The sequence below is a fragment of the Falco peregrinus genome, chromosome 13 (genome assembly GCF_023634155.1).
Source record: "Falco peregrinus isolate bFalPer1 chromosome 13, bFalPer1.pri, whole genome shotgun sequence".
Lineage (NCBI taxonomy): Eukaryota > Metazoa > Chordata > Aves > Falconiformes > Falconidae > Falco > Falco peregrinus.
Window position 1 is genome coordinate 9,705,938 of NC_073733.1, and position 20,832 is coordinate 9,726,769.

General features: G+C 39.1%; 1 protein-coding gene across 4 annotated transcripts in view; it reads right to left on the minus strand.

The window, feature by feature from the left end:
• MTMR1 (myotubularin related protein 1) overlaps positions 1-20,162 on the minus strand; it is a 39,239-nt gene extending 19,077 nt beyond the window's left edge. Inside the window, exons 1-13 of one of the 4 annotated variants that reach the window (XM_055818212.1) lie at positions 19,874-20,160; positions 17,116-17,221; positions 12,176-12,226; positions 10,750-10,825; positions 9,761-9,855; positions 9,440-9,547; positions 8,884-8,985; positions 8,087-8,170; positions 7,283-7,432; positions 6,307-6,495; positions 5,620-5,805; positions 2,238-2,444; positions 1,335-1,427 (exon numbers count right to left, since the gene is read on the minus strand). In XM_055818212.1, the coding sequence (XP_055674187.1) occupies positions 1,335-1,427; positions 2,238-2,444; positions 5,620-5,805; positions 6,307-6,495; positions 7,283-7,432; positions 8,087-8,170; positions 8,884-8,985; positions 9,440-9,547; positions 9,761-9,855; positions 10,750-10,825; positions 12,176-12,226; positions 17,116-17,221; positions 19,874-20,004 (1,578 nt within the window). In that variant the 5' untranslated portion in view covers positions 20,005-20,160. Of the gene's footprint in view, positions 1-1,334; positions 1,428-2,237; positions 2,445-5,619; positions 5,806-6,306; positions 6,496-7,282; positions 7,433-8,086; positions 8,171-8,883; positions 8,986-9,439; positions 9,548-9,760; positions 9,856-10,749; positions 10,826-12,175; positions 12,227-14,428; positions 14,456-17,115; positions 17,222-19,873 lie in introns of all 4 variants that reach the window. The other 3 variants (XM_055818213.1, XM_055818215.1, XM_055818214.1) reach the window with 3 other exon arrangements.
• Between the last annotated feature and the right edge of the window lie 670 nt (positions 20,163-20,832).

Here is a 20,832-nt window from a genome sequence, read left to right on the forward strand (position 1 = left end):
TTTTTTTTTGAAAACCAGAGGGAACTAAACTGTTTATAGCAATAAATAGGAGGCAGCAAGGGAGATCACAAAAATAGAAGAGGCTGCTCTCAATTAAGGATCTCCCCAGAGGACTTTCGTTCCTACCAGGTGTTTAGAACTGCTTCTCTTTGCTATTGTTATGAGCTTTCCTCTGAGAGAGGGGCAGAATTTTTCATTTATTTTCTCCAGCCATACTAAACTCCAGCCATTAATGCTGAAATATAGATACACAGAAAGAGAAAGTCTTCAAGGGACTCTGGACAAGGGCCCAGTATTAAAGTAGGAAACTTTCATACAGCACTGAAGATGACTGTTTTGAATACAAGTTTTGGAAACTGTGATACAAGTTTTCAAAAACCATGTGCAGAACAAGAATACTAAGGTAACAGATCTGGGAGTGCTAGCATCATATGGAACCAGGTTGCTACCCTCCTCTCTTTAAAGAAATCACATACTATACAGACTTCAGTATAACTGCTTTTGCTGTAAGAGCACAGATTTATGTCACGCTTCAAGGGGGTAGGGGCTGGGGAGAAAGAGAGGGGAGAAGAAAAAAAAAGGGGTCGAACACTTCTAATTTATTTGCATTTAAATGCTTCATGTGGACAACTATTCCAGTAACCCCATTAAAGAACGGCAATATAAAAGCTCAGAAAACACTTACGTTTATGCTCAGGGAGGTATGAATAAGGAAAATGAAGGCTAAAGCCATTCTATAATTTAACATATTAAGAAAAAATTTGAGAATTTTAATGTTTTGATATCTTAAATATCACTAATTTCAAAGATCTCTCCTGATTCAGAGGTAAAAACAGTGTCAGAAGTAAGAAAACTTATCTGAGAATAGGTTTGTAAGTGCTGTCCTGTATTCATAATGATGCCAACATTAACTTACATTTCACATCTGAGACATACATAGAACCTCTCTGCCCCTCAGTTCACAATCAGCCTGGACTTTTGTTGTTTCTTAAGGACAATATAAATCCGTATGAACATTTACTCTACCACTGAATATGCAATGCAAACCATTTATCTCCTCAATAACTCCCATTTATGTGATCAGAGAATCCTTTGAAAGCCTGTTTTGAACAAAAAGGATTGCTGGTACTTTGGTTTCAAGTCAATACCACTACTCTAGGTCCTTCTATCTACTTTGAGCAAGAATTTTCCCTATGTGTGCATGGTGCAGCCACAGTGTGACCAACTTCAGGAAAACACACTACTGCTCTGTAAAGAAATGTGTTTTCCTACACAAATTACATTTCCAAGATAAAGACTGAGACCTCATAGAAATATACTCTTAAGCATCTTACCTGCTTTGTCATTTGCCAAACACAGTCAATGAACTGAAGGAAAATGGGAGATCTGTCTGCATCAGCATGATCATCATCTCCATGTCCTACTCGCTGAAAGTCAAAACAAACTTTTCATTTCAGGCTGGTGTATTTACAGTACCAACCTAACACTAAAGTTGAGTAATTCTTAAATTTATGTTCCAATGGTGAACAAGACAAGCAAATCCTCCATAATGCTAACCCGTACCTTTCAACTACTGAAATATTCACTTACATACATGCCTTTGCTGTTGAGCAGAGCTGAAAGCCACTTGGTCAACAAAGCTGTACCAGTTGTTTCCCCACCTTTCACTGCACAGCCATTTACTTCTACCAGTAGGTCAAACTGGTATATATTTACTAAGAGTGTACTGAAACGATGATTATTCCACATCCACCTCCCATAAATACATGTAATTTCTCCTAAACCATCTTAGAGTCACAGCCCACAAAATGTCATAATAATTTATGTCCTAATTCCCCACTAGCCCATGTGTTAAATAAACAATTCAACCTTAAATCAGAGTAATGGATCCAGCAATTTTACCTTCTAGACACCTTAATTGTTTTCCTTGTTTCTCCATTCACAAGATTATTAAAAATGAAGCAATGTGTTACAATCCCTCTTCCTCATAAAAAAGCCACGTGATTTTTTTAAACCATTATGTTCAAGCCACTTCATTCTTATTTACTTTATATTATACTTTACACATGGATTTCCTGTTAAAAATGAACAGGTGACAATTCTCTGACACACTCACACCATTAAAAGAAGGACACCAGAGACAGTAACTAAAGTGTAGCAGAGTACTGTGAGAAAACATGCAATTTGAAACAAAAGCCTTGAAGGTGACAAAGCATACACTAGATCTTTCAGCTTACCATTGCAAATCGGTGTCCAAAACTTATCCATTCTTTCTCTATAAGAACTTCAAACCCCTTGATAGTTCTGTAATAGCTGTCCAGCATAAGCATAGCTAGCGCAGTAAGCTGTGCAGTTCGATCCCAACCATCACTGCAATGAACCACTACAGATGTTTTACCAGATTCAATTTTATCTGCAATCCTTACTGCTCCAGCAAGAAGCATCTTAAATAAACAAAAAACCAAAATTAAATAAATGAGCATGTTAAATACTGACCAAAACACTAACCAAAAAAGGTTATAAATAACTCTTAAGGTTAATATATTTTAAAATTTCAGATTAATACATAATCATCTAGATGACATTGCTTTAAATTAGGGATTTCCAAATTATGGTTTGCATACTCCTAGAGGTACAAAAACCTGTGTGCACTCTGTTGTCCAGGAAAGACTTGTTATGAGCTCTCCGTTGGTGTAGCATATAGCAAAAGAAACTGGGAATTCCTTCTCTAAATTAAATCTGAAATTCTGTATCACAGTGAAAAGATACAAATACCGTAACCTATTCCAAAGGCTGAAGTTTCACTGTTTTCAAAGTTCATTTTCACAGTAATCAATCACTCAATCTTCCTCAGCTTTCAGTTCTCAACTACCAAGCTTAGAGAAAGGGATGAACCATCCAGATAATCTAAATCAAAACACAAGTCAAACAAACCCAGAAACCCCTGGCTGGCAGCTTGTGCTGACTTGTTGGTGCATGAAGCAAACACTGTATTCAGCCTGTGAGCAGACCATTAATAGTGTGCATTCAGAAACACGCCAGAGAGCATAGGATAGAGATGGCACAGGAATGAGATCACCTGTGTGAACTTGCTATTCCTCTCCCTGTCCATGCCCGCCCCTCCCCCTGCCCCCCCCCCAAAAAAAAAACCCCAAACCAACAAACCGACCACCTCTCTTGTTGTCTTAAGCCACTCTGAAGTTTTAAAAAAAACCTGAATAATCTCTCTCCTTTGAAGATCTGTCTGTGTAACATGACCTATCATGGCACTGAAAAATACGTAAAAAACACCCAACCACTAGAACAGGACCACAGGAGAAATTCCTATTCTGCATTCCAACATCAAAAAATGGAAACTTGCATAATATTGGCATTTCTTCCTTCCCTAGCAAGAAAAAACATCTTCTGGGAAGCAGGAGAGCCAGCGTCTACTGGAGAAGCTGTGTCAAGACCAGTCTTCAAAGCTATTCCAAGAACCACGCTTTAGAGGCAACTTTCATTGGTTGTATCTTTCATTGATCATATCTTTTATAGCAAAACTGAAGGATGCCAGGATGGAAATATCAGGAAACAAAAGCTTATATGGGAGAATAGAGCTTGCAGTCTGAATTAGTGAATTGCCAATTACTTCAGTTACAAAAGCTCTACTGCACTAAAAAAAGTGCAAATACTAAAACAGTTTGGTCTTCAGTAAAAGCAGAAAACTGATCTATATAATGTACAGGTATGTGATAGCTTGCCCTGAATTGTCCTAAAGAGAACACAGATGCCTCTGAAGAAGTACAGCTGAAAATAAAAGGACAGAACAGATACAGGCAATAAGCAGAGAATGGGAGACAGAAAACAACAGTTACTATTAATTCAGTAAATATCTGTGGAGTAGGTGAAGCATTTTATTCTACTTTGGACTAAAGCCTTTAGCAAAGAGCTTCCTCCACACAATATTATTATTCTTTATAGATGTTTCAAAACTGAGCAACCATCACAGTATTTCAGTTGAGGCTCCTAATGAATAACTAACTGGCTTTGGATTGGTTTAGAAAAGGAGAATTGGTTTAAAAACAATTAATCACAAAAGTTCTACCCTGAAAGACATAAAAAACCCTGGAAGGCATGAGGAAACATCCTGGGTGTGCAAAAAGCACCAAGTGACTCTACTCCTGTTGTTACTACTGTCTTGACACACACAGAATGTTCCTGGTGCCTCCCCAGACACTCCTGGACCATCCTCTATGGGTGCCCAGTGCTAGGAAGGTGAATTTCCAGCAATGCACTGCATTAAACTGTAACACAATCACACTGGTCTGAGTCCGGAAAACAGAAGATGCATTAAGAGTAAAGCTGCAGATTTGTTAATTGCTATTACAAGCCAAATCAAATAGGCAAGGAAGGTAAGCAATTCTCGTATGAAGGCACAGCGAGATATTATCAACACTGCTAACACAGTAGTGGCAGCTTTTAAGAAATCAGGCTGCAGTCCGTGCTGTCCCTACCATTAACATGAAGTATCATGTAAGGGACAGATTCATTAAGAATGTTACACATGTGTCAACTTTCAATGAAATTGCAAATCGTTATGCCAGCGTCATATGGCCAACAGTGGTATCAAGGTTCACTTTTGACACCACCTAATCCCAGGAACCCCAATGAATTCAATGTCAAGGAAAGGTGACCACTGGTCCAAACAACTCCACTTTAAAAAACAGACTATTGTATTCATGGTCAGGTTGATTAAGAAAAGGTTTTCAGACACTCAGATTCCCAAAGCTGTCTGAAGTAGCCTAACTTCAAGAGAACAAGCAAATTAAACTGTTCCCAAAAGATTGTTAAATTTAATTCTTAATTTAGTGTTTGCTCCCTCTACTGGTTCTCCTGCAGCAGTTAGCAAGCACTAGTTAATAGCAGAGTAAAACTAATAACAATCCCAAACATGTTTTGCATGAGTGACATTTAAGCCAGTTGCTAATAAAACAAATTCCACTCCATCCATATTCATCATAAACAGGGGAGCGAATGCGGTAATGAAATAATCTATTCTAAAAGCATTTCAGAGGTTAGTGAAACAGACTGTAAACTTGAGTATGGTAGTGATTTATTTTAATATTATGTTAAATAATAGAGCAGATTATAGCCCAGTAGAGCACTGGCTATAAACAGCCCATGAAAATGTAGGTGCCCGACACAGGAAAACTAACATTGCATTGAAGGAGAGAAGGATGAGAAGGACTGCAGAATTTATAGTCAAGTCCTTTTGGCAGTTGTTCAAATAAAATCTGAAGTTCCCAGGGCATTCTTCCAAAAAAGCAGGGATAACCCTGGACTGCTCACAAACATTCCCCCTCAAGAAAATAAAACACTGTCCAACACCAAATACAATACTGTGCTATCAGGAATTAACTCGTTACCTACCAATACATAAATCTGGAAATACAAGTTGTTATGGAATGCTTAAAGTGCTATGTTCTGAGCAACCATTTAAAAATTAAGCTTTCTTACATGATTATCCTGATCAAAGCAACATGCTTAAATCTAGACACTATTTTAGTAATATTTTCAGAAATGCAAGTTAAAAACACGGTTCAGAAAAACAATTGATTTTTCATATCAAAAGTATTTTACCCTTATATATTCCAGCCAATGTGTGGAATCCACATTTGATAACCACCGAGTCTCATCAATAGTAGGATAAACTATTTCTTTAAGTTTACGCAGGGATTCTCTCATTACATGTATATTATGAATTTCCAGAAAGACCAGCTCTGCATTTGGGTAGGCACTTTCACTTTCATATCCTCCACCTTTTGCCTGTCATTCAAAAAGTAAAAACAGACAAAGAAAAGAACAATGTATAGGACTTCAGTATAAGGTTGAGCATTGTTTTGGTCAGGTTACAGAGTTTTCTGAGAGAAAGGATTATTTTGGCAGTAGTAAAATAATATTTTTGGCTTTTGTTTTTCTAAGATGCACTAGGGGTTTTATTTTAGGTGAAAGAAATTCTAATTGTAATAGGCTACATTTGATAATACATCCACATACCTTCTCCTTTTTACTACCGAAACCTTTGGTCTTCTGTGGGCTTTACTGCATCTCATTTCTCAGCTATGTCTTCATGCTGCCCTCAGTTCCTGCCAGCCTTTCCAAAACGCTACAAGCAACTTGCTTTCGTTCCCATGACCTCTTTAGAGACCCTATTTTCTCTCTTTTCAACATCAAGTTCCCCTCATCTTCATCTCTTACTCAATTTGTAATTGTAATGTAATTGTAATAAAGCTAGAACTACCAATGCTAGTTATGATACCAACCTACCTTGTTTGTATCTGCAACGCTATTCTGTCTGGCATCAAAGATGATAAGTTTATGTGACTGAGCATTGGCATCCATTATTGTCTGCAAATATTTTTCATCTTCTTTGCAGCGCTTATCATTTGGGCCTACCGATGGCTGACTGCATCGTGTTATTGTTGCTTGGCTCTCAGGATGAATCCAGGATAACACCTGGAATAAAATAAAATTATTTTAGCTTACCATACTACTATAAAAGCAGCAGGTCAGGGTACAATTAGACAACCGCATTGCCTACATGATATTTCCTGGCAAATCAACAAATGCAAATTTAAGGACAAGCTGATGCAAAACCATACTGACAGCACACTAGCACTGGTCATCCCAAATCTACGCTTGAAATACGAAGTGACTCTAAACATCTTGGCTTTTACTTCTAAGAAAAATTAAGCCTGCTGCTGCATCTTACTAATTAGGAAAAAAAGTGAAGGAAGAAAAACTGCTTTCATGTGGAAGTCCACAGAACTCTAAACTACATTGCTAAGCAGATCTAGAGCATGGAAACTGTCACCACCTAACATGCTTAAAAGGGGGGTTCTTATGCTACCTGCAAAACTTGTCTATTCTCAGGAAAACTGCTATGGCTGTAACACATTCCACACCAAATTAGAATCAGAACACAAGCTAATATGTGAATTAGCATCAAATATCATTGTGGCTTGCAAGTGTTAACTCCAAACAAAAATTAATTACATGGCAAAATAACCAAGTAGTTAAGACTTACATTTAAGTTGCTCTCTTCAGTTCTAAACACATCAAGCCTAATTCTTCTTTCTTTGCCTTCCCCTTCCCCCCACACGACACCACCACCCCTCCCACCCCTTTCAGGAAGGAAGCTGGCCCACTTACTGAAAAAAAGAAGCCTAAAAGAACTGTGCTAATTTCTCATAAGCTACAAATTTTTAGGGCACTTACATCTACTTGTAAAAGTTTCACTTACTGGAACTCTGCCTTTTGCTCTAAACGCTGCCACTTTTGAGAGGTCATCATCCTTTACACTGGTTGGCACAACAAGAATAGCAGGGTATGTATCACAAAGCTCATAGGTGCTGTTAATTTTGGATATTTTCCAACTCTCATTGGGCAAGCCCTGTACGAAAGCAAAACATTTTTGTATTTTTCAGGTCAGACCTTTACACATCTGAGTCTGGGGCAATGAAAATTTTATATGCTATGTACTTTAAAAAAAAAAAAAGTATGCCCACATTTTTCTTTTAAATAAGCTATAAACTTTAGGTCTTCATATGGAACCGTAGTCAAAATACTGGAAATCGTTCCTGCTTATTATCTTTAAAAATGATATGCAAAATAACCATTTGAATAGGCTACATAGGTAAAAAGTGATCATACAATGAAATAAAAATATTTTTGCAACTAGGAAACTGTAGATTTATGACAAACTATGGTTACCCTTCTGTTTAATGCTGCTTATTCAAAACAAAATTTTTATAAAGCTTGTACTTTCTAGAAACAGCACTTGGCAAAAATGTGGATTTAAGAATGAATGTTAAGGTAGACCAGTTTGCTCAAGTACTCAGCACCTGCTATCTCCAACAATTTTAGTAAGTAGTCAACACTCTCAAAATCAGGCCACTTGCATTTTGTTATCTAAACATGAGATCTAGACAGTCTCTGTACGTAGCTAGAGCTGAAAATCTTGAGTTTTAATATTTTTCTCCTGTTTAAATGGCTTTGGGGGAGATGGAGAAACAAATAATGCACCAAGTGTACTTCTATAACTTACCTGCCTCTTATATTCTGCCATTGGATCATACACTTTCCAGCCATTAACAGCAAATTTTTCTTTATAGCTGAATGCAAAAAGAGGCTAAAGGCAACAAAGCAAAGGCATAAATTACTGTGATGGGTTGTACGCACAATAAGCTCCAAAACAGCAAACCTTCTAATATTTCAAATGTAACACTTCTAAAACTCTAACAACAGACATAAAACCTTCAGTCAAGACTGACCAACTCTGTGCTAGGAAGAAAATGAAAGACTGTTTCCTCCTTCAAGTACATGCTATGGAATTAACAAAATCAAGATAGGAAATGCTCAGAGCGAGCTGAAGTTAATTGGCTGTGATCATAAAATGCATCAATGGCAAAGCCAGGATAAGGAAATTTTTCTCCTACCTCCCAACCAGTTCCTTACCCACACATGCAAATGAAATAGCATTCTGCAACTAAGTAATAATAAGACTAATTGTACCTATTTGTTGTTTAGACAAAACTTCCAGACTGAATTACCTAACGCAGAAAATAAGAGTCAATAGATACACATTTTTTATCAGTCATGTTAGGCAAATCTAGATCTCAAGGTTATGTACAAATTAACTACCTTCACCAATAGCAGGCGATAGTGTAATGTTCTACAAATTAATGCAAAAAGGAAACAGGGTCAGAGTATCTTGCCTGCTCTGTAACAGATTTTATGAATCAATATTTCAATGTTTGTTATACAGCCCTTGTATTTCCCCACCTACACTTTCCAAAAAACAAGGAGAGCCAGTGACAGCCTTCTCTACATCTTAAGACTTACCAGATCATTAGAAACAGGAAATGCACGTGTTACAAGGTTTTCAAAAATCTCCAGTCTGTTCTGCTCTTCCTGTTTATAGGCCAGCCGCAAATTTCTCATATCCTGTCAAAAATAAGTTACACTATTTTACACTGTGATAAATAAATAAAAAGCAGTTATAAGACATTTGATTGAAGGCATATATGTACAAATAAATAAAAAGCAGTTATAAGACATTTGATTGAAGGCATATATGTAGCACTAAGTCACTGATACCACCTAACCCATGTTAGAACCGAGTTCTGTAAGTGTTAGCGTTATATGACTAGGATCATCATCAGAGTTGCTAGATATAAAAATAGCCACTCTTCCTTTGAATTCACTCCTGAGACAAAAGGCAGAAGTGTTTAAGGCTACAAGTATCATAAGAGGAATTGAAATATATTACGTATAAGAAGTAGTGTTCAAATACAGGGAACTGATCAGACAGAAAAACAGCACATGTGCATGCAGATTCCCCTTACAGAAAAATGAAATGAAAATACTTCAATATGAGTAAATTTCTACCATGCCATACCTTGCAAACTATTTCTAAACCACAGGAGTTGTCTCCATGGCTCTGTACTCCAATTTTTTCAACTCTACTTATGACTCCAAGGGGAACATCAATAACAAAAGGTGGATCCTGAAATTTGTATATAAAACAAATGAATTTTGTTACATTAGGAGGAACACAAAGTGGTATTATTCATGTACGTTTCATAAGAGTCAAGTAGAATTCCTGTTTAATAGACTGCTGTGAAACATACTTCACTTACACCAAAACTGTCACTTTCTGAAATCTACTTCAGCATCATTCCCACCTGAAACAATATGCAGATAGATAGCGAAGTCTTACCCTTTCAACACTTTTGATATACATTCTGAAGTCCGTCACAGTTAGTGTACCACTGACTGCTCCCATAAATGGACAGATATACATAACATCTTTAGCTGGAAAACAGACCAATTAAAGCTTTGTTTTACTATTATAGACATTTGTTCCATAAAAATCTATTGCCATTTAAAAACTGTAAGATTTATGCAGTTCCGTAAGATTTTGCTGCGTGACCTCGACAGGAAAGCCTACCGCTGTCAGAACTGAAAGAGCTGTCTTTATCTCAACAATGAAAACAATCAAACTCCTCAGTCCCACTGCTGCTCAGCAACTACTGAGCAACTGCGGCTGAGCTCAGCTAGCATGGGCTGCAGTAAGGGCAGGCAGGTAACAAAGCATCCTGGTGGTATTTAGCTGCAGGCAGCTCTGCTCCCTGCCCTGCAGCGTAAAGCACCCACACTCAGCTCACAGAAGAGCAGCCAAATGGGAGAATCACTGCATGTATATGCAACTGACCTCCAAGTAATTCAGCTATATGCCCCTATCTTCATTTTCACTTTTATTTGAGAGAGCTAGTATTCTTTTCTAGCCAAGTACTGTGCTGCTAATGCAGTGCTTGCTGTCACAGGCCAAAGCGAAATAAATCTCATGAAGTTATGGAAAACTTAGTTTCCAGTTCTTAATCTTCTTTGCTACTACAATTTGGAAGCTTTTGAATCTATGAAGTATCCTTGGCATGCCCAAGCAGAAATACAACAGTACACCTATGTGGAATATATTAGCTCTTGAAAAATGTATTTATCTATATGAAGCAAGTCATCCTCTGGAAATGATTTCTCTTTCCTACATTTGGATTTACAAGACAAAGAAAAGAAATCCACATGAGATCAGCTAATCTAAACTGGCATTACATAAAAACAACAAAAGTCAAAAGGAAATAATATTCTGTTTTTAAATAAATAAACAAGTGCTTTAATAGTATTCAGTGTAGTACTCAATAGTATGCTTACCAATAACTTTGATTGATTCTCCAGGAAGAAGTGGAGCCTCTTCCATCTGGGCTAGTTTGTTTCCATCCCGCAGTGCCTGGCAGAAATCCAAACCCATGAGTAAATCTCACTTTCCAGCTGTACCACATCGATACATTTTGATGCAAAGTGCTTTTACTACCAGATAACTCGAACACAAGAAGTGTATCTTTTTTTACAAGGCACAACTGTATTAAACAGTACCATGGTAAAAACAAAAACACAACACAAAATTTGGTATTATAAATATTACACAGACATACGTGTTAGTAACATGTTAGTAACAAAGCATTTATGCCACAATTAGTTTCACATGCTAGCTACACATAGCATTCAAATATATGAGTAAGATCAGCCCAGATTTGCAATTAACAATTTGTTAGTCTTTTGCTAAATGCAGGTATTATTTTTGGTATTTTATATACTTGAGAACACTTCAAAGCTCATATTATTTTTTTTAATATTCTTAATGTTGTTTATTTAATATTTGAGTATTTTCACCTGAGAGAATTATATGGCAGAAGTTTTAACATTTTAACTTTGTATTTTTGATAGCAAGAAGTCAGAAGCACCTCACGATGCTCTGTTTTAATCAATACCCTCCTGAGAGTGGCACAGGATATGGAAGAGGTCCATTATAGGAATTTTGGATCCAGAAGGTCAGATTGAGAATGAAGTAATAATGAAATACAGAAGAACAATTAGCTATTTTAAAATAAGGGCTAGTTCCATAAATTTTCCTTGAGGCAACTGGCTTGATTCCTGAATGATACAAGATTGTTCCTTTGGGTCCTTCACTAGCAGCTAAGATCTACAATGTACTAAGATTTTAATTAAGAATAAAAGGGTCTGTGGGATTTTAAGGACCATGTGAGAAAGTGATCTCTCTCAGGTCAAAATGATAAGATATTATGGTTTCAATTTTTTACATCCTGAAGTGAGAATAAATATTATGGGCTATGTTACAGTAAACAAATAACTCTTCCCTTGTATGACAGCTCTGATCCACATACAAATAATTGGTAGGATCTGCCTGCCTCCAAACAAACTACTCTAAGCCCTCATTAATAAATTCTAGAGATATTTAAACTGATCTGTGGCTTTATGTTTTCTTGGAAACTAACAGAATTTTATATTTAGCACCCCATCACAGAAGATGATGTGTAGAGAATTAGCCAATACTTACAAACTTAGGAGGACAATGTGTTCTGCTTACATGCAGTACCACCTTTTAGACTACATGACAGTACACAAAACCCCTACCTAGCAAATAACCAGTTAACACATGAAATACCTTCGGTGGATTCTCTTGCCTGAGGAATATAAGATTTGTATGTACTGTACAAGTACTAATATGTAGTACCTTGCTACACAGTTAAAAAATAAAAGATGAGTAAAAACTTGCCACCTGATCAGGTTCTGCTTCAGAATGATAGCCATTGTGTCCATCCTGAATCTCCTGCATTGCATGAGGCAGCAGTAGGGCAAGAGAGAAGTAACAGGAAAAAACATGCAGACAAGAGGTGAAAGGACAGAACCTTTTCTTTTTCGTTTCCCTTTTTATTTCTTTCCTTAAAAAGACAGCACATACTTTAACTTCAGTTTAGCTATACAAAATCTTCCATTTCTGGTACAAACTACATTCCACAGAAAGGAATCCAAGCTATCCAAGGATTAGCACTATCCTTTTATTGTTATTTGGTACAACACAAAATGAAAAATTTACTCCCTTTTTCACAAAAGAGTAAGTGCTGGTAGATAAGAACATAAAAGTATGTACTGTCTTCTAAGACAAACAACCTTATAGTGAAGAAAAATGAATTTGAAGTATGCCACATGCTTATCAATAGAAGAAATTGAGTACAGCTTGCAATGGCAGCATTAGGGGACAACTCATGCAATCTTCCACAGAAAAAATAGGTCGACATAAAATAGAAGTATCTAGACAACCTAAAAAATGCTTTACTGTGTAAAACTTTTTAATTGAACTTTTCAGTTCTATGGTTTCACACATTTCTCCAGCAACTTCCTTTTCAACAATTGTTGCTGGAAACCTAGCCAGTAACTTTACAGAACCTAAAATGACTCCTCACAGCAAAATCTGCAAACAATTCACATCTCTATGTTAATTTATTTCTGCATAATATTGGCAGCAAATCCTGAATATTAATTAAATCTCTTTAATAAACATAAGGTTCCTATGCACTCCAGAGAGAAGTACAATTGCCATAGGTCATACGAAGTAACTGTTTTAATACGTCTAGCCAAAAGTGTTCTCCCATCTTCTTTCTTTATTAACTGCAGAGAAGTTGTGTTCATGGCAGTCTATTATTCCCCATTCACATATCGAACTTCTCACTTGATAGACTGTTAAACCAGCCTCAGTCTAAATTTACAAATGTTTGCTAAAGTCAGTTTTCCTTTCTACAACATTTCTACAGATCTCTCAAAAAAACTTTGAAGAAGGACTTAGATATAATTTGAACTCTACAAGAGTTTAAAAAGTTATAATTAATTTTAAAAAATCCTTTAAAATTATAAAGGACTCCTAACATTTACGTATTGGTGAAATTCTAAATAGAAATTACTTAAATTTCAGACCATAAAAATGTTGTTTCTGAAACTAAAGCAAAGTAGATATTGTGATCTCTGGGAAGAAAACCAGAAGGACAACCAGCAAATACACCAAAAGATTTTAAATAAACACAGGAGAGAGAGGCACAGCAGATCATTCAAAGATCAAAGACTTTACACAGAACTATGAAAAACCAAATGAAAACAATTTTTGTTACTCAACCCTGACCAATTATTTCAAGAGCTATCTATTAAAAAATAAATAAATCATCAAGTTGTGGATTTGTATGATTGGAATAAACACATCATTTTCAAATACGTAAACAACAGATGAGAAAAAGAAATCATTCAGACTTCATCTCTTGGTTTGAGGCTGAACAAGAGGTCTTTGTCTGAATAGAAGTGTTAGACACATTTCATGAACGATGTCAGAACACTATCCAGATCATTTCTCACTCCATAAATGTTACTAAGAGAGAGGGACAAGAAAACAAAGCACGTCCTTTTTATATCTCCAATGAACAATGGGCAAGACCTAGTCTCGAAATTATCATTAAAAAGATGCAGGTCATTGCACTAGTGTCTTAACTTCAAATCTAACTTTCAGTCCTATTACAGGGTGGTAACAATTAAGGTAAAACATGTACAAAGGCAAGCATGAACTGGTATCTTATTTAGATAGGATAGACAAAGATGTACCACTTTTATCACTAATATTCTTTAGCACAGATAACACGTTAGAGCTGCTAATACAGTACTCTGTAGTCCGAAGCATGTAAGCCTCAGTTGCAAGCATCCATTTTGTCAAAATTAATGTAATAAAACTGAAGTTAGTATTGCACATTCATAACATAATTTAAAAATACTGCTCCTTACACACTGACTTTTATTGCTCACAAAAACATTGTAATGTATATAAAGCATTTCTATGGCAAAGAAGCTGTTGCACTGCATAGCAAAATGGTCTGACCGGTTCATAAAAACCATTAATGAAGTAAAGAAGAATGCTTGACACACCAAGATCTCACACAGCACAAATGACAAACAGGTAGGAGGCCGTTTTACTGCTAGCCAAAGGTAATCTTACCCGTATAACAACAGGCCTCCTGTACACCTGTCAGTTAAAATATAAAATGTTATCCAACAAAATACACATGATTTGATTTGTTAAAGATATTATATCTTACTTCATCAGATTTTCCGAAGAACTCTACTTCCAAACATTTTAATTATAGCCAGATTTTGAAAGAACAAAACAAAACTATGCAGATCTGGCAGCTCTCATTTGCAGAATTGTTTTGGTCTAAGAGCAATCTAACTCCTTCATTTTAGCATGTAACAAATGCCAAACTCTTGTGAAACATTCATTCCTGATCACCCTTTTATCCTTACAATGTGCTATTGTGAAAAGAGAAGAAAGAGCCTGGCAATCCTTCCAGGTGGAACAATAAGCCTGCAATAACACCCATGAAGTGTAACCACCATATCTTTTAGATTTACATGGCAAAACAAGAACAACTCTTCTCAACTTATTTCTGAAGGTGTCTATACTCAGCTACTATAACCTAAGCAATTTTCGTTTATATTCATTCAAGAATACTCTCCAGGCAGAGAGTATGTCAGAGAAGACAATACACAGCAGAGTTCAAACTCAGAGTGAGATGATGTTGCTGTAGGGTTTAGCGAGCTCCAGTTTTGACCATTTATTTCATCTGCAGCCCCTTTGCTACCATTTGATTCCCCCCTTCCCTAAACTACATTCTGGTAAGGTAAGTTACAGAGAGTAACATGACTAATACCATTAGGTACAAGAATTGATATATTTACCTGTTTTTGCAAACATATAGAATGAAACATTAAAAGGATGGAAAAAAAAATAAAGCAGTGAGCTCCAGGTAAATCCAGCAGAAAGCAACAGAACTGCCTGACCAGTTCCAGAAGAACACACGCACACGGCCCTACCTGAAGTTTCTGGGTAGTTGTAAGACAGTCTCTAAATGCAGCAATTCGAGGTAACCAAAGGTAACGAAGACCCACAAAACTGATCAGCATGCATCAAAAGGGAAAGATGTCTCAAAGACTGAGTTATAAATGGGCATTACCTTTTTACATGTGAATTCCATAGTAATAATGAATAAACTCAGCCCGTTAGTGGTACTGACTAAGCAAATAATCGCACCGATGGAATTCTGCAGAAGCTAAGTGCAAAGGACACCCTCTCCTAAAGCATAGACACCACTTCACAAGATACTGGTCCTGAATGTAACTAAAGATATTCTAGGATTAAAAATTCCATGATGTTATACACAAACATGGGATTTCAAATCACAGCAATGCAATGATGCCAAATACAATTTATACACAAAAAATTCTGAATACCACCAGGCTTAAACTTTTTTCTTTCATTTCTATAAAGCAGAGAATGAAGTAGGATTTTAATTAGGCCTTAAAAGACTAATGCCTGTTAAATAATATTCAAGATGACTTTGGTAAAGAGAAGGCGGTTATTTAGAGTTAAAATGTGCTCTTTACTCCAGAGGAATGCGTTCTAACTCAGAGATAAATTGAACACCAAGCTTACACTTGGATTTTACTAAAATGAAGTCCTTGATCTACAGGGCAAACACAACATCGACAGCTGTAATGCAAGGTTTCCCACAATGTTTTATCAAAGATGTTAGCCTTGACCTGAGGTAAGCATTTGCAATTCTGCTGCCACAGTACGGAAGAGCTATACTTTTTTATGAGTATAAGCTGCTGACTGTGCCAATAGTGTGGAATTCTGTGAGGTGAATTTTTAAGTAGACTACGGTCAAAAACATTTTGTGGATTCATCTTCAGGCTTGGGCTGAATCTTACCTGCTGTCGCAGAACCTAAAATAAACTGTTTCTGGACAACAAACCTTTCAATCACAGAACATATTAGAAAATACTTTACAATCTAGATTAAAAAGATAAAATCTTCTTTTGGCCATTCTACATGAAGACCATGAAACTGTTTCATATCTAGGAAGAAAAAAAGATCTAGGTAGCAGCAGCCTGGGTTTCTTAAAGGGACTTGAAACACAGGTGACTTCTGTCAATTTGTAAGAGAAGGAAAACTGCATATGCTGCACTCTTGATAGCTGAGTTGGCTGGCTGCATATAGGAAATGGCAAATGGGCATGAAAGAATAAATGCAAAAAGCACAAAGGAGCCTATCAAGTAAATTATACTGTGCAATCATTACTTTAGTGACAAAAATGTTGCTGGGAGGGAACGAAAAAGGTGATTTTTGTTGTTTGTCTGACGTTAAATTCTCTGTTTCTGGTGAACCCCATGAAAAATGATAGTCACTTGTGTTCTTTGCATGGCAACAAAGACACATGCATTTATTTTTTGTGAAATCTGGAGCTCAATTCTGTACTCTGACAAACGCATGAAACAATTTCAACCTGTAACTATTAATCTACTTTACCAATTTTTTTTAATGTAGCAATCAAAAGAAAAGAGAACTCACTTTTGGCATCTGATTCAAAACATTGACTACATTGACTTTTAGCTTTCCTTTCACCCCTTAATTTTTATTCTGTAGACTTCAATGCCACTATTCTAAATATAGAGGAAAACACAAAGCAGATTCAAGAGACTTCTACGCATAATGAGATGCTTCTAGTCCCAAAACATTCAGCGATCACTTAAGTACTTAGCACCTGATAATCAAGGCAGCAAGGACTTTCCCGATCATTCACTCTTTTACCTTAAACAAATCAATGCATTCATCAAGTCACTTACCCTGTAGTCTCTGGACACACCTTCTGATGGGACAGACCCTGAAATCTGACTAGAAATGGTTGCAGCTATCAGCTGTTTACACCATTCCACATGGGATCCAGTTGGGCTACAAAAACAGAACAATGCAAATTCTTTACATGTAATTCAAAATGTATATTGAGAATAGCTTAGCAACTGAGCACATCCAGAAAAAAAGACCATAAATGATCACTAACATCATAAAAACTAGCTTGTTTTGTGGAAGAATGTAACTATTTTGCTGACCAACTTAGGGAAAAGAAATTTACTAGATCTTATCAGAGGTGTAGAGCTGCTGGTAGCTTAAAAAAAGCTCACAGCCCTAGAAACTTACAAAAATGCTCATTTCCTTATCCAGTGCATTTTTTTTCTTAAAGCCATCCATGGAATGAATTTGGTCAAGTAACAAGACGCCTTACACTTTCCTTATTACTTCCTGATTATTCAGTAATCAAACTTTAATTACTCTATGCTAGAATTTAAAAATTTAAACTGTGCTAGTCTTGTATTCTATATTAATATTAAATTAAGAAAACACATGTTTTCTAAAGGGTAACTTCTAGTTAGCCGTATTTTTTCCCTATTCATAAAATAATCACTGAATAATCTTCAGGATGGTCCTTCCCACACCACAGCAAGGAACTCTGCAGTGTGGGGTGTTTATAAGAACCCTAAAGGCAAAGCATCTGAACAGTAGACTTGCACCAAATCCCGGCTGATGTACGGCCACTTCACTAGTGCTGGTTACAAATAATGTAGTATTGAGAGCGAGAAGCAATTACAGTTTGTTGCCAGCTACTCTGAAGTGCCCTAGGTCTGCCTCAGAACGTGTGGTGTCTGACAAAAGACTGGGAATGCCAGAGGGAACTGTTCCCTGGGTGCCACAGCAGGCGCAACTGATGCCTTAGATAACTGCCATTTCTTCAGATGGTTTAGTTGGGCTCTTCTACGCATTTAATGCCTATTCAGAAGTTAAATACAGGAACAAAATCTTAAATTATTTTTTAAAATTCATTCACAAACTAGCTTTGAATTCTGTAAGCATCCCATAATATTGACGTTAATGACTATATATACATACCCCGCACCCAACAGGTGCACCATAACTTGGACATTACAAGGGTGGGATGGCATAAGATGGAAAATTATGACTTAATTAGAGGCCTTTCTTTACACCGACTCTGCTAGTACAGGTAGATATAAGGTGCAGATGTATGCAAGAACTTTGTACCTGAAATGAAAGCTCTTTCAGAACTTTTCTGATAGGTTTCAGTACCTTTCTCCCCACTTGCAAAATTCTACACAGTACTAGATCACAAAACATCATTTTGCAACTAAAACACATCTATGTTATTCCTGCCCGAACAATGAAGATAACTCTCAAATTAGTGCTGAACTTGTGTCCAGATTCACTTAGCAGAAGTTTTCACTTAAGTTTTGCAAAAGGGTACATGAGCTAAACCCTGCAGTAATCCTTTTCTGAATCTCATTTATTTCTCCTTCTCTCACATCTTTCTGATTTCTAGCGTATCTCCTTAGTGTTTGCCAAAGTTTGTTTCCAAATAAGCATTTACTTGTTAATTAAGAAAAGTATTTATTTTTCTATAGCTTATCTTCACTAGGAATCGCTATATCAACAAAGTTAGCAGCGAGGAAAACATCTGAATGGAGGCCCATCTCCTATGATCAGCATCTCGAGATGTATCTCTGTACTGCACGATGCTGATATTACCAATGTGACTTATCACCAGCTGACAAGCAGGACACACAGCACTACATGCCTCTGCGTTCTGTCTCATCTGAGGTTATGCACATTAGTGTAGCCTGGTACAATTGTACTGGCAAATTCATAAACTATATGACAATGGACATCATAACTTTTCCAGGGCAGAACAAGATGAGAAAAAAGACAAGACATTAAGATAAGAAAGAGCATTAATAAGGAATACAAAATGTAAGCTTTAGTGATAAAAAACAGATGTTTGACTTCCACCTTCAGCAGAACTATGTAAACTGCCAGGTTTCTCCTAACAGGAAAGAGGGAGAATCAGGAGACCAGAACCTGGCACTGATTAAACAGTCTTTTTCCTTTCTTTTTCTTCCGGACGAAACTTCCATTAGCATCTACTCCTTCTCTAAAGATTTGTAAATTCCACTCCGAGGTCTGCCTCCAGCTGGAAACTTCTGCAGGAAAGGATTCCTGTGCCAGGGCCGGCGAGCGGGATGCGCCAGGGCCGGGCCTCCAGCTCCCGCACCCCGGCCCGGCCCGAGGCTGCCCCAGAGCACAGCGGCGGTGGGGCAGGCACACCCCGGCAGGCGACACCCAGGCTTGCAGGGAAACAAAACAAAAAAGCCTCCAAAACCCCCACGGGAATAAAGACTTAAATTCCGAGCGCAGCCTCACTGGAGTTTGCCGAGAGGCTTGGCGCTGCCGAGGAGCGCGGCGCGGTGCCCCGCCGGCAGCCCCAGCCCTCGCCGGGCCGCTGACGCGAGCGATGAGAAGCACCGAACCGCAAGCAGGAAACTTGGGCGACGGTCGGTTCCCTCGCCGAGGAAAATCTGTCGCCAGCCGGCGCGGTTACGCGGCAATCAGCTCCCGGATTGCAGCCCGGCGGGCCCCGCTCCCGCCGCCGGGGGTGCCCGCCGCCCCCTCCCGCCGCCCGGCCCCGCGGGGAGGGCAGGCCGCGGCGCTCCCGCCGAGCGCGGGAACCGGCGGAGCCCCCTCGCCCGCCCCGCTCACCTGTCCAGAGTCTCCGTGCTGGCCTGACGCGACCCTGCCCCCGCCGCCGCGGCGCCCCCCGCCCGCACGGCTCGCCTGCTCACACCGCCGCCCTCCACCGCCGGCCCGGCCGCCGCGGCCGCCCGCTCCATGTTTCCGGCCGCCTGCGGGACTCGCTGCGCCCGCCGGGATGGCGGCCTCCCGCCCCTCCGCGGCGCGGCCCCCCGCCCCCGGCCCGGCCCTGCCGCCTCAGCCCGGCCCGCTCGGGCCCCGGCGGCGGCCGAGAGCTGTCACCTGGCGGCGGGGCTTACCCACAGGCCTCCGCGCCGCCGCGAGGGCGGGCAGCGGCCCCACGCGGCGGGGGAAGGCCCGGCAGCTGCCGCCCTCCGCGGGGCTCGGCGGGGCGGGCAGGGCCTGCGGGCCCCGGGGGCACGGAGGCGGCCTCGGCCGTCACAGAAAGGCGCCGACACCTCCGGGGTCCCACGGAAAGGCCTGTCAGAGGCGGTGGTTTACACCAGACGCCTTTATTAGCTCGTTTTCCCTTCAGACAGGCACAGGGCAGGCGGCCGCCGGGCGCTCACTGCGCCCCACAGGCTCCCGGCGGTGCCCAAGGAGGGTGGCCGGCCCTGGGGCTCCGGTCAGTTATAAAAACCTGTTTTCTCAAGCAGGGCACAAAATGCTCACTGCGGGACAAAATCCCCAAAGGACTGAATGCAAGGCAGAGCTATGATGCAAGAGAAGGAGGCAGTAGGCAAACCGTTCCTAGGGCATGCCCATAGCAGTGACACTGGGGGAGGAAATGCAGAAGCAAGTCAAGGCAGCAATTCAACAGATAAAACTTTCTAAGTAAGTAACTGAAGCCCAGCACAAAAACTAGGTTATCTTCTCAGGCCCACGGAAGTAAGAATAGGGAACAAAGAAAACCAAAAGAGCGTTCCGAGATGGACATTTTGTACTGGGTATCGGGCACCTACAGCTGC